The sequence below is a fragment of the Uranotaenia lowii genome, chromosome 2, assembly GCF_029784155.1.
Source record: "Uranotaenia lowii strain MFRU-FL chromosome 2, ASM2978415v1, whole genome shotgun sequence".
NCBI classification, from domain to species: Eukaryota; Metazoa; Arthropoda; class Insecta; order Diptera; family Culicidae; genus Uranotaenia; species Uranotaenia lowii.
In genome coordinates, this window is record NC_073692.1 from 388,486,878 (window position 1) to 388,501,086 (window position 14,209).

Here is a 14,209-nt window from a genome sequence, read left to right on the forward strand (position 1 = left end):
TAGTCTGTAGGCTGTAGTCTGTAGACAGTAGTCTGTAGACTGTAGTCTGTAGACTGTAGTCTGTAGACTGTAGTCTGTAGACTGTAGTCTGTAGACTGTAGTCTGTAGACTGTAGTCTGTAGACTGTAGTCTGTAGACTGTAGAATGTAATCTGTAGACTGTAGTCTGTAGACTGTTGTCTGTAGACTGTAGTCTGTAGACTGTAGATTGTAGTCTGTAGACTGTAGTCTGTTGATTGTAGTTTGAAGACTGTAGTCTGAAGACTGTAGTCTGAAGACTGTGGTCTGAAGACTGTAGTCTGAAGACTTTGATCTGAAGACTGTAGTCTGAAGACTTTAGTCTATTGAGTCCAGACTGTAATCTGTGTTCTTTAAAATTTAGTCTGGAGTAAGAAGTTCAGAAGTCAGAAGACTTAATTGGCAGTCTGAAGACTGTAGTCTGAAGACTTTGGTCTGAAGACTGTAGTCTGAAGACTTTAGTCTATTGAGTCCAGACTGTAATCTGTGTTTTTTAAAATTTAGTCTGGAGTAAGAAGTTCAGAAGTCAGAAGACTTAATTGGCAGGCTTTAGTCAGCAGATTTCAGTCTCTAGGCTTTAGTTTTAATTCATTCGGATGCCTTTAGGGTTGAAAAACATCCCAAATACTTTTCAAATGACAATGCATAAGACTTTTGTGCGCATGAGAAGCATGCTGATTAACTGAAGCAGCCATTGGTAAAAATTCCAAAATCTAAATTTAAATTTTATGTTTGAAATGCTAGATCTAGTTTCTTTTTAAGTCATGCACCGCCTTCTGGTCGAATCGGATTTTTAAACATTCTTCATTATCAGCATACGAAATTCATTCGATTGCCTTTTGGGCTTAAGGATGTCCCGTAATCTTTTGATTGAGTTTTGAATAAGATCATGAATCCTTCGATTTCAGCTAAACATTAGTTTTGATATTCAAACTTCTTGTAAAATTTCAAACTTTTTAATACACAAGTGAACAAAACAATTAATGTTATTTGCATTGAGTTTTTGGTAGAAGAAAAACTCTTCTTTTCAATCCTTTTCCGAGACCACGTTATTTGCTATTCCATCTTCAAATATTCAAGCTAAAAAACAAAGATTTTCTCCATTTGACTTTGAACATATAGCCCACCCACATGTGAAAGACAGCACAAACTGTTGATTGAAAATTCCTACGAATTTTGCGAATCATATTTCAACTCTTCTGAGTTGCTTCCAAAAAACAAAATGAAGCGAAATCACAAAGCATCGACTGTTGACTGGCATGCCGAGGCAAATTGATGTTACATATATCAAATTTGGTATGTGTCATTTGGCAATGAATTCGTATGAAAAGAATTTCCGGGGTGGGGTGGGGTTAAATATGCCCCACCCGGGATGAAGAGAGCTACCGGAAGAATTGTTCTTCACCGGAAGAAGCCATCCGAAATTCGAAATCTGTTTTGTGATATTTCCTAAAGGATGAAAACAACAACGTCAACAACAACAACAACAAAAAACAATAGAAACGGGTCAGAGAAGATTCAATTACTTCTGGAAATTCGGAACACTCCGAGAGTCATGTTTACTAGAAGCCGGTTCCCCCGAATCCTGACATGGATCCGATTGTGTTAGTAGGTTTTTGCGCCTGTGTGTGGGTGTCTATCTTTTTATTTGTGTTATCTTTCTTCGGCCGGATTTGGAACCGGATGGCAGCCAATGCCTCATCGTCCTTTTACCTGCAGCATAACTCACTGGGAGGCATCCAACAAACTAATCTTCTGTGTCCTATCTGGTTGGACTCCTTGCTGGGCTTCCGGCTGTCTTGGCAAGGACCAGCAATCAACAATTGATGGATACGAAAATTGTGTTTGCTTTAGAATTGCTGATGAGGTTGCCCGGTACCATCAGAAAATTTTGTTCCGGAGTCTGATTTTGATTGCTGCTCTATCTAATTATCCAATGTCTGTCTGGGTTCAACATTTATCGAAACAATGAAGAATGGTACAACTTTTTTGTGCACTTTCTGATAATTTCCCCAAGGAATTCGGAACATTTAGGAGAAAGGGTAAAAATCGAAAAAATAGCCAATCAATAAGTGCACTCTTGTTTCCGTTCTTGAGAAATTTTAACCAGTTGAAAAGTTTTTTCCGTCGACAAAAGATTCGATTCGTGCTTCGACGCCTCCGACAATTTATGATTGGAGCGGAAAAGTTTTCTCCATCACGCCACAGTGCGGTCAAGAATTTTCCGATAACAACCAAGTAATAATAATAATCACAACGAGGAGCACCCAATGGCTGTTTCTTTCGTCCGCCACAGGTCGTAAAGTGGTGGAAAAGAAAAATTACACACAACCAATAATAAAACCGCAGAATTCAATTCAGCGTTGGTTTTTTTTTTCAACTTCCATAATTTTCTTTTCACGGAAAGCCTTGTGGAAAATTCAGTGTCCTGCCAAGTTTTTCATTCGTTCAAAATGATAAAAGCATCCTGGAGCAGAGAAAATCGTCTCATAAAAGGTAATCGAAGTGCGTTCAATTCCATGGCTACTGGCTAAACAAAATTCTAAGCCGACACCCAAGGATAGAAAAGCCATAATTTGATAACGAAAAAAAAATTTCATCCCCTCGCAAACCTCCAAAATACGCGCTCAATCATTTCGAACCGTGTCGCCAAAATATTCCGCCAAATGTCTTCGAAGCACCAAAGTGGTGACACATCGAATTCACAACCACCCAAAAAACAACTTAGCCAGCTCGAATCATCCCCCCATTCCGGCCACCCCTCGAAAAGACATTAAATTTTAATTTATTTCATTGGAACCATAAATATTTATAGCAATAAAATTAACAATATCTCGTTATTATTGCGCGAAATCAATATTCTGGCCCCCGATTTTCCCCCGCTCAATTTCAGACAGACACTCGAGCAGGCATACCTACCTTTTTCGGGGAAGCTCCTTCGGAGAAAGGCAGGATAAGCAAGCACCAGACAAAAAAATAATAACGAGGAAAATTTTCTTTACAATCGATTCAGCTTGCAGCTGGGACCACCGAAAAGTGTCCCCCCTGTTTCGTTTCCTGAAGAAGAGCTTTGGATCTTTGTGATTGAACTCGTAAAGTTGCTGTAGATGATATCCTAAAACATTATCAGATAAAAACTGTCCCCTGACTTGTCGAGAATTGCAATGAATTGATTTGAGAATTTTGTATTTATGGTTTAAAGTTTACTTGTAATGCCTATAAAATCAATAAAATGATTTTGATCTTCAGTTGAATTTTTGATTGGCAATGAGATTGGTAGCTAAAGTCAAATAGCACAAATAGATTATTAAAGAGACTTGCAGCCTTTGGCTGATTCAGCACAAAATTTGGGTAGTCTGCACATAATTTTAAAAATCCGTAGATCGGGCTCTCAGAAGCTTGTTTAGTCCAGAAAAAGAAACCTCTAACGCTTTTAAGTTCGCCTTGGGTCCCTGACTTTGATCGTACTCAGAACGGAGCAAAAATGTTTCTTTTAAAGTGGGAGGTTCACGTTAATGACCTTCCCTGTTGACAACTCGAGACCTGAAGACCAGAGACTTAGATGACCTGCAAGATCTTAGAACCCTTCAACCTATAGACTCTCGACTCAAAGACCTTCATCATGAAGATAATTGGCCTGAAGACGATCTTTTGAAGACCATCTACATAAAGACAATCGGCCTGAAGAAAATCGACCTGATGGCCATCGACCTAAAGTCCGTCGGAATGAGCTCCATCAACTTAAAGATATTTGACCTGAAAACCATTGACTCAAAGACCTAACTATCGTCTTGAAGAACATCATCTTGAAGATCATCGTCTTGAAGACTATCGTCTTGAAGACCATCGTCTTGAAGACCATCGTTTTGAAGACCATCGTTTTGAAGACCATCGTCTTGAAAACCATCGTCTTGAAGACCATCGTCTTAAAGACCATCGTCTTGAAGCCCATCGGTCTGAAAACTGTTAGTTTGCAGTCCATCAGTTTGGAAAAAGATTTTTTACTTGAAGATCATGGACCTAAAGAAAATTGGCCTGAAGATCATCGACTTGAAAATCATCGGTCTAAAGACTACCGGCTTGTTATACAACAGTCTGGAGACTTTCGGTTTGCAGACCATCAGCCTGAAGATCATCGACCTGAAAATCATCGGTCTAAAGACTACCGGCTTGTTATACAACAGTCTGGAGACTTTCGGTTTGCAGACCATCAGCCTGAAGACCATATGCCATCGGGTGTCCTGAAGACTATCGGCCAGAAGGACATGGCCTTAAATCCCATCTTCCTAAAAACTTTGGCCAAAAGTTGATTGTCCTGCAGAACTTCGGCCTTAAGACTATCAGCCTGGAAAACCTAGAAATAATAGCTCCCTGGTCTCAGCCATGACTCAGCCTAAGTTCCATCGATCTGAAGACTAATGGCCTGCAGACAATCTGCCTGAAGACCATTGGTCTGAAGACCATCTACCTAAAACTGTTAGACTGAACACCTTCGGCCTGAAGACCACCGGCTTGTAGACCGTTAGTCTGATGATCCTCGAGCAGAAGATCATAGAGCTGAAAATCATCAACTAGAAGACCATCTTCCTGAAGATCTCCTTGACGACCATCGGCCTGAAGACCATCGTCTTATAGACTACCGGCTTGAAGACCGTTAGTCTGATTATCCTCGAGCAGAAGATCATAGAGCTGAAAATCATCAACTAGAAGACCATCTTCCTGAAGATCTCCTTGACGACCATCGGCCTGAAGACCATCGTCCTATAGACTACCGGCTTGAAGACCGTTGGCCTGATGACCATCGAGCAGAAGACCATAGAGCTGAAAATCATTGGCTTGAAGACCATTGCCTTGAAGACCATGGTTCTGAAGATAATGGTCCTGGAGACCATCGGTCTGAATACTATCAGTTAGAAGTCCTTCGGTCTAAAGAATCTCTACCAGAATTTTAATCATCAAAAAATTAGTGGCCTGAAGACCGTCAGTTTGAAGACCATCGTTTTGAAGATTATTGACTTGAAGGCCATCGAACTAAAGATAATAGGCCTGAAGACCAAAACCTTGAAATTTATTGGTATGAAGACTATCGACTTGTATACCAACAATCGGAATACTTTCGGCTTGAAGACCAATAGCATATAGACCTAATGCTATCGGGTGTCTTGAAGATTGTCGACCATAAGGACATGGCCTTAAGTCCCATGTTCCTGAAAACTTCGGCCTAAAGCCCATCGACCTGAAGAACATCGATCTTGAGACTGTCAGTCAAGAAAACCTGGATGTAATAGCTCTCTAGTCTCAGCCATGACTCGGTCTAAACTCTATCGTTCTGAAGACTAATGGTGTGTATCAGATAATCGGCCTGAAGACCATTGGTCTGAAGACCATAAACCTGAACACCATTGGCCTGAAGATCATTTACCTGAAGACCATCAGCCTGAAGACCATCCACCTGAAGACTATCAGCCTGAAGACTAGCAGTTTGAAGACCATCAGCCTAGAGACCATCATGCTTGAGACCATCAGCCTGAACACCATTGGCCTGAAGACGTCTTAAGTCTTACGCCTTACGTCTTACGCCTTACGTCTTACGTCTTACGTCTTACGTCTTACGTCTTACGTCTTACGTCTTACGTCTTACGTCTTACGTCTTACGTCTTACGTCTTACGTCTTACGTCTTACGTCTTCAGTCTTACGTCTTAAGTATTACGTATCACGTCTTACGTCTTACGTCTTACGTCTTACGTCTTCAGTCTTATGTCTTAAGTATTACGTATCACGTCTTACGTCTTACGTCTTACGTCTTACGTCTTACGTCTTAGGTCTTACGTCTTACGTTTCACGAGTCTTACGTCTTACGTCTTACGTCTCACGTCTCACGTCGCATGTCTTAAATCTCAAGTGTATGGTCTCATTTGTCAGTTTTCAGATCTATGTTCCACGTCTCACATCTCACGTCTCATGTCTCCCGTCTAACGTCTCACGTCTCACGTCTCACATCTCACGTCTCACGTCTCACGTCTCACGTCTCACGTCTCACGTCTCACGTCTCACGTCTCACGTCTCACGTCTCACGTCTCACGTCTCACGTCTCACTTTTCACGTCTCACGTCTCACGTCACACGTCTCACGTCTCAAGTCTCACGTCTCACGTCTCACTTCTCTCTTCTCACGTTTTGTTACTCACCATTGGCCTGAAGACCATCAGCCTGAACACCATTGGCCTGAAGACGTCTTACGTCTTACGTCTTACGTCTTACGTCTTACGTCTTACGTCTTACGTCTTACGTCTTACGTCTTACGTCTTACGTCTTACGTCTTACGTCTTACGTCTTACGTCTTACGTCTTACGTCTTACGTCTTACGTCTTACGTCTTACGTCTTACGTCTTACGTCTTACGTCTTACGTCTTACGTCTCACGTCTTACGTCTTACGTCTTACGTCTTACGTCTTACGTCTTACGTCTTACGTCTTACGTCTTACGTCTTACGTCTTACGTCTTACGTCTTACGTCTTACGTCTTACGTCTTACGTCTTACGTCTTACGTCTTACGTCTTACGTCTTACGTCTTACGTCTTACGTCTTACGTCTTACGTCTTACGTCTTACGTCTTACATCTTACGTCTTACGTCCGAAGTCTTACGTCTTTAGTCTCAAGTGTATGGTCTCATTTGGTCATTTGGTCTTATCACGTTTCGTTTCTCACTTCTCACGTCTCTCGTCTAACGCCTCTCGTCTCACATCTCACGTCGCACGTCTCACTCCTCACATCTCATGTCACGCTTTCCACGTTTCATGATCACATTTCACTTCTCAAGTCTCAAGGTCTCATATCTCAGGTTTCAGGTCTAAGTTCCACGTCTCACTTCTCTCTTCTCACGTTTCATAGCTCACTTCTCACGTTTCAAGTCATACGACGTACGTCTCACTTCTCAAGTCTCATGTCGCACTTGTCACGTTCAGTTTCTCACGTCTCACCTCTCTCGTCTTACGTCTCACGCCTTACGGCTCTCATGTCGCACTTTTCACGTAACACGTTCACTTCTACCTTCTCTGGTCTCCCGTCTCTTGTCTCGTGTGTTAAGTCTCAGGTGTAAAGTCTCATTTCTGAGGATTCAGGTCTAATTTTTCTTGTCTCTTGTCTTAATTTTTTTTTCACGGTAAGTACGATTTTTTTTTAATTTTTTCGCAAAAACTTAATCAAAATTAATTTACGATCTAGCAGCAGGTTTGCATTAAATGATTTTTACGCTATAGTCCGCCCTGTCATGGTTCAGAAAACTGTTTCTTAGCAGCTGAGTGCACCTTTCTCCAGTTGATCAACGTTGGTTTTATGATTTAATTGTGATTTTGGCCCTACCTGGCTAGGTCTCCATGTGTTTGGTTTTCGAGGAAAAAAGTAGGTTTCATCTTCTAAACAAGATGACTACCAAACATGGGCGGACATCCTCTTTTCCCTTGGCAGAGAGATAGATGGTCAAAAAACCACATTTGTCGATCCATGTGGTCGAAACAAAGGATAGGTGTCATTTTTGGGATGTGATATCCATCATACCGGGAAGTTTTTCGGTACCTTCATACAATAAGTGACAAAGACCCCCATCTCTGTGTCATCCGTCGTTCGATAGATTGGAAAACTGCCCTTGCTTTCTTGGAATAGGAAAAAGCGTCTGAGTAAGGTATAACAAAAACTTCGAGACTATCCATCAATGATGTGAGGACTTGAGAAGAAACAAAAATAGCACCAAAAATGTGAACCTGAAATTGATACTTGTTTTTCTTATGTCATCAAATCCTGATGATGCTGTCAAAAAAGACATATGATGAAGATAATGGACTGAAGAAAGTTATTTAGTCTTATCAACCCTTTTTTCAGTGACTCGAAAAACTACAGAATTTAGGACTGACCTAAAACTTTTGTAAACTTTAACTAACCTCAAAATTTCAGATTCCTTTTTGACATTTTTTTTCCTAAGATTTCCATCAAACTAAAATTTCCATTTTTCTTTCTTCCGCAGATAAACTCGGTCATCAAAACCGTGGACAAATCGGTCTCAGCCGAGCTAACGATTCTGGCAAATGTCACCGATAACCAGGCTCGCTATCGGTGTGAGGCTCAGAATTCCGCCACCGAGATTCCACTTTTTGAAACGAAAACCCTTAGCGTTCACTGTAAGTATACCTTCTCTAAGACTAACTTAAACATTCCGTTTTCAGAAGAAGCTTTCCCAAAAATTTGAATTGCATTTCGCACCATTGAACCATGAATATTTTGTGTCGTTTTTCCCTTTTTTTCGAAATCTAGTCGCACCCGAAACGGTAAAGATTTCCATCGATCCGCCGGAACTTAAGCCGGGTCTCGAAGCGACGCTAATCTGCGATTCCAGTAGCAGTAATCCGCCGGCCAAGATATCCTGGTGGCGGGACGGTATCGCCGTTCAAGGTAAGGAAGAAGAATCCACTCGCTTCGTGGAAGCATTTCGCCCGAACACCCCAAGATTTGCATTTGTAATGCACTTTGAAACGGGTAAAGGTTTGTGATAAGCGATACAAGAAAAGAAGGTATAAGAAGTCACGTCGTTTCGTCTCCATTTGTACCGGATATTTTAGACAGCTAGAGAGCTCGATAACATGAAAACGTATAGACATAAACGCTGTTTCAAAAGTTCAATTGTTTGTAACACAGGTTTAAATTTTTTTTATAAAGTTTAGCTAAAATTTGTAATTTCCAGAAATTACGGGTTCCAGACCCGTTCGTGAGCCGTTGTACAAATCAATGAAATTCTGAATTTTTTATTAATATTTCGAAGTTATAAATTTTTTGCCATACCTAATTACAGATAGAAAAAATATTCCACAGAAAGATTAACCAGATATTTAACCAGAAATCATCTCGTCAACACAGCTCCGAATCCAAGAATTTTTATCTCGTTTCAATCATAACGATCTACAGTGATTATTTCAGAAAAAAAAATGTCAACCACTGAAATTGCTACCAATGGAATTGCAAATAAGCTGTTCCACCTGTCAGTTCAAAACCGGTCAAATACAGACGACGAACGTCGACAACCTTCATACGACCGGAAATGGGAAGCCTCAGCGGAAATTGCTTGCATATGTTAAAACCGGTTGCCGTCGTCATAAACGTTTTTAGCGCACACATACACAAGCTTACAAAAAACGATCGCTATATTTTCCGCCTTCTCCTCCACCATTTCCCACCTTACAGGTATCAACAACTCCTCCAAGGCAGGACTCTGGGGTGGCACCGTTTCGTCGCTGGAGCTCAAAGTCAACATCACCCAGGACATGAACGGAAACGTCTACACCTGCCAAAGTTCGAACGAGGCACTGCAGCGCTCAGTCCACGAGGCCATCAATTTACAAGTACTCTGTAAGTACCTACTGCCGGTCTAGATTTTGTAAATATTGTGCCGGGATTTGTTTTTTAAAATATTTTTCCTTCTAATATTCCGACCATGCCTGAAGGCATTTGTTATGGTTGTTGCGTTTGTTTGGCGGAATGCTCATTTGAATCACGATACTCTCATAATTCCCACCAATTAGTGAAATCTCGGGTAAGCTGCAATTTGTCTCGGTCCAAATGAGTACCATGGAAATGTGTTCCCATCACGCGTTTCCGGTTTCTGCCGGCTGCCCTCAAAGTTCCCTAATCCGTTTTTCCAGACCGTATAAACACACGCTGAGGCATTAGAAGGTACCCACGTAACTAAACAAAAACCAATTTTCCTTCTTTCCATCATCAACATATAACGTTGCAGACCCGCCAAAGTTCTCTCCACCCCCATCGTCGACGGCCGTCGGAGTCGAGGGAGAATCGCTGACCGTTGCCATGGTCGCTACCGGTAATCCGATGTCCATCGCCTACACCTGGACCAAGGACGGGCTGCCGATTCTGGCCCAATCCGGTAAGTCATCAGCATCATTCAGCGAACGTTCTTCGTTTCGTTTCGTTTGGTTTGATTTTCGTATCCCTCAGGGTCGAATCAAGGGGATGGCAACACTTTCTCCGAAAACGAAATTTCCTATTTTCAGATGAAAAAATCAGAACTCAGAGCTCATGACAAAGTTCTCAGCGAAAAAATCTTCGAACTAAAAATTAGAAAATAAGAAAATTGTCAAAATTGTCTAAATTGTCAAAATTGTCAAAATTGTCAAAATTGTCAAAATTGTCAAAATTGTCAAAATTGTCAAAATTGTCAAAATTGTCAAAATTGTCAAAATTGTCAAAATTGTCAAAATTGTCAAAATTGTCAAAATTGTCAAAATTGTCAAAATTGTCAAAATTGTCAAAATTGTCAAAATTGTCAAAATTATCAAAATTGTCAAAGTTGTCATAATTGTCAAAATTGTCAAAATTGTCAAAATTGTCAAAATTGTCAAAATTGTCAAAATTGTCAAAATTGTCAAAATTGTCAAAATTATCAAAATTATCAAAATTGTCAAAATTGTCAAAATTGTCAAAATTGTCAAAATTGTCAAAATTGTCAAAATTGTCAAAATTGTCAAAATTGTCAAAATTGTCAAAATTGTCAAAATTGTCAAAATTGTCAAAATTGTCAAAATTGTCAAAATTGTCAAAATTGTCAAAATTGTCAAAATTGTCAAAATTGTCAAAATTGTCAAAATTGTCAAAATTGTCAAAATTGTCAAAATTGTCAAAATTGTCAAAATTGTCAAAATTGTCAAAATTGTCAAAATTGTCAAAACTGTCGAAATTGTCAAAATTGTGAAAATTGTCAAAATTGTCAAAATTGTCAAAATTGTCAAAATTGTCAAATTGTTCAACTTGTCAAAATGGTTCAAATTGTAAAAATTGTCAAATATCAAAATTTTCATTACTAATATGTTAGAACTCAGAACTTATAACTTAGTCTTTAGAACTCAGAACTTAGATCTCAGAACTTAGAATTCAGGACATAGAACTCAGAACTTATAACTAGGTGCTCGGAAGTTAAATCTCAGAATTAAGAACTTAAAACCTAGATTCTAGAGCCTAGAACTCAGAACTCATATCGAAGAACTTAGAACTCAAAACTGATGGGTAAGGTTTCCGAACTTAGAACTTTATCTTGAGAACTCAGAACTTAGATCTCAGAACTTAGATCTCAGAACTCAGAACTCAGAACTCAGAACTGATAGGCTAGAACTCAGAACTGATAGGTGAACTCAGAACTAAGAACTTAGCCTTGAGAACTCATAATTAAGATCTCAGAACTTAGAACTCAGAACTTAGAACTCAGAACTTAGAACTCAGGACAGAGAACTCAAATTTGAGAACTCAGAACTCAGAACTCAAATCTGAGAACTCAGAACTCAGAACTCTTAATTGATAGGTTAAAACTCAGAACTAAAAATTTTCAACTCAATTTTTTTAACTCATAACTCATGAAATAAGAAATTCAATCCGGCTCTGTGGTCTCAGACCACCGAAATCATTCGGAGGCATCCGGAGGGAGCTCAACTCAGTTCAGCTGCCAGTCAGTGAAGTTTCACTGACTCACGCACGCACGCACGCACGCACAACCTAGCTCCACAAATCCAGGGCAACCGTGAGACGACGGACGGCCCTACGGAATCCATTACCACTAATCACAGTCGATTAATTCTCGGATGCTGTTGGATGTTGTGTGTGTTCCTGCCTCACTCCAAAACACGACGCACATCTCTGTCGTGCCGTGTGTTTTGTTATTCTCTGAGTTGCTATGCTAACCACTGATTCTGTTTCTGATTTCAAATGTTGTTTTTTTTTCCTTGTTCCCACCCCCACAGGCGTGCAGCGGATCGTTTCCGAGGGACCGATCCTGAACATCACCAAGCTGACCCGGGCCGATGCCGGAATCTACACGTGTGAAGCCGTCAACTCCCAGGGCTCGGCGATGATTAATATCACAGTGGTAGTCGAATGTAAGTACGCGATGACCTGGATTTGTAACTGGAATTTGCTTTGTTTTTTTTCCTGTTTTTTTCTGGTGTGCAAATGACGGATGCTATCTAACTGATGACTTTGTGCGAGATTTTTTGGCGATTTTTCAGTTGTTTGTGACTTTTTTTTCGTACATATGAATTTTTTTCCTGGATGCTGCAAGCTACAAGGTTCAACGACTTGTAGTGGTTGATGTGTTCACAGAATGAGAAGTTACAAATTTTACTCCAGTTGACATAATCCATTTATAAATTACCTGATAAGATACCCTCAAATAAAAAAGAAAACCATGCTGCGTATGACCCTTAAAAGTTTTAGGTCATTTTTGAACATTTTTAACCTGTTTGTCATAGTTTAAGCTTAAAAAGACATTATTGAAAAAAAAATCGGTCGGTATAGAATGAAGCTTTCATTTAAAACTGATGTTTCATGTTCTTTCCGAAAAAAATGTGCTTCCAGTTTTTTGGGAGCCAGATAACGCCTTATGGAGTTACCAAGAAAGACATCGAAACTCGGATCAGAAAGGCACGATTTGCGTTTGCGAGTGATCAAACATATGGCGGCTACGCCAGATCTCTTTATGAACGAATACCGGAATCTTCACCTCATATGACTCTTATGCACAAATGAACTATGTGTGAATCACTGCCTTCAGAGCATCCTCGCTTTGTGGCCTGGCAACTGGATCTCAAACGTAGAACTGCATAGCCGGTGTCTTGAAAAGACGCTAGAAATCGAGATCCTGGAATGGATGGATTGAGCACACGATGCGGAGAGATGTGAACGAGATTTTTAGAGAGGCGCTTGACTGACAGGCCCAGAAGCTCATAGCGGCCCAGGTGGTAAATCCTTTTTAGGGATTGCATTCCAAGGCACGGCAAGCCACCGCGTCTCCCCAGAATGCTACTCTGGGTCCATGGGTGCAATTGGTCGACTACAGATACTATGAACCTCTATGCCACAAAGTTCACCCGAGGCTTCTAGCCATAATTCCCATCCGGACCTGCAACGAAGGCTGTACTCGTGATGGGAGACCAATGACCTCTCCCCTAACGACTTGAGGTCTTGGCTCCGCTTGGTTTGGCTCGAAGCCCTTTACTCTTTGCCCGTCCGTACGCTGTTCGAGGGCAGCTTATCCTGGACACGCGCCTTTCACAGCACACGTCCGGGGCTTTACGAAACTGCTCGGATGATTCCCGGCGAAGGCGTCATCCTGCACCGACTCGAGTGACTAATCCGTAGACGACGTAAAGTCACTCTATCCGAGAGTATTTCGAGAATACTCTTCTCCCTACGAGTTTAACTGCGAAGAAGGTAAAGTCTTATCCCCGCAGCTTCCCTCGTAGGGAGCGCGTTTTACTCAGATACTCCGCGGCGATGGTATCCTACACAACGTTCGCGTTTCTAGCAGCTCGGCATACACAGAAGGTAAAGTCTTTTCCTTGTATGCTTTACTGCTGCGCTCGAACGCAAATTTCTTGAAGGCCTCTCGCCGAAAGGTCATTCTTCTTCAACCGTGGTCCGGTCTTCCTTCTTCCTTTGACTGGCAACCTTAGGCTTTTCGTCTGTGCCGAATCGAGAGCAGTTTATCCTGGACTCGCGCCTGTCACAGCACACGTACGGGTCTTTTACGCTTACGACTCAGATAAATCCCGACGGTGATGTCATCCAACCCGGCTCGAGTGGCCCCGTAAGTATTCCGCGGCTAGAATACTCTCCCTCCTACGAGTTTGACGATAGCGAAGAAGGTCATGTCTTATCCCCACAGCCTCTGTCGCTGAGGGCGCATTCTATTCGGATACACCGCAACGGGAACAGTGGAGATATCACACACAAGGAGATATCCTCACACATCCTCCGCACGATGTTGTCAGCTGTCGTGTCGGGTCCAAAAACGGCAAGTTTGTTAGTGCGTACCCCTTCGAACCTCGGATAGTTGAACACTACGTGCTCTGATGTCCCAACTGTGTCCCCGCAGATTGAGCAGAATGGCGCGGCCACATGTCCAAGCCGATATGGTGGTACTGCATAAAGCATTCGTGCGCAATCAAGAACTGCGTCATGCAAAAATCCTATCCATAAAAATCCGACGCTAGGGATCAAGCAATGAGTCCACCGGTCGCGTTCCGAGCTGTCCCACTGGTGTTGTCAGTTGGATATCGAGGCCTTCCTGCCATGTTTCCGCACATCGGGCATGTGCCTGAACTCGTAGCATAATATATCTCCCCAGGGCCGTAGGAAG

At 41.5% G+C, this 14,209-nt stretch overlaps 1 protein-coding gene across 5 annotated transcripts in view; it reads left to right on the plus strand.

The window, feature by feature from the left end:
• The window catches only part of LOC129750061 (nephrin), a 690,512-nt gene that overhangs the window by 615,746 nt on the left and 60,557 nt on the right, over nucleotides 1–14,209 (plus strand). For all 5 annotated transcript variants that reach the window (XM_055745260.1, XM_055745255.1, XM_055745256.1 and 2 more), the window contains exons 11-15: nucleotides 8,039–8,192; nucleotides 8,326–8,463; nucleotides 9,250–9,414; nucleotides 9,803–9,949; nucleotides 11,814–11,948. In XM_055745260.1, coding sequence (XP_055601235.1) covers nucleotides 8,039–8,192; nucleotides 8,326–8,463; nucleotides 9,250–9,414; nucleotides 9,803–9,949; nucleotides 11,814–11,948 — 739 coding nt within the window. The remainder of the gene's footprint in view (nucleotides 1–8,038; nucleotides 8,193–8,325; nucleotides 8,464–9,249; nucleotides 9,415–9,802; nucleotides 9,950–11,813; nucleotides 11,949–14,209) is intronic.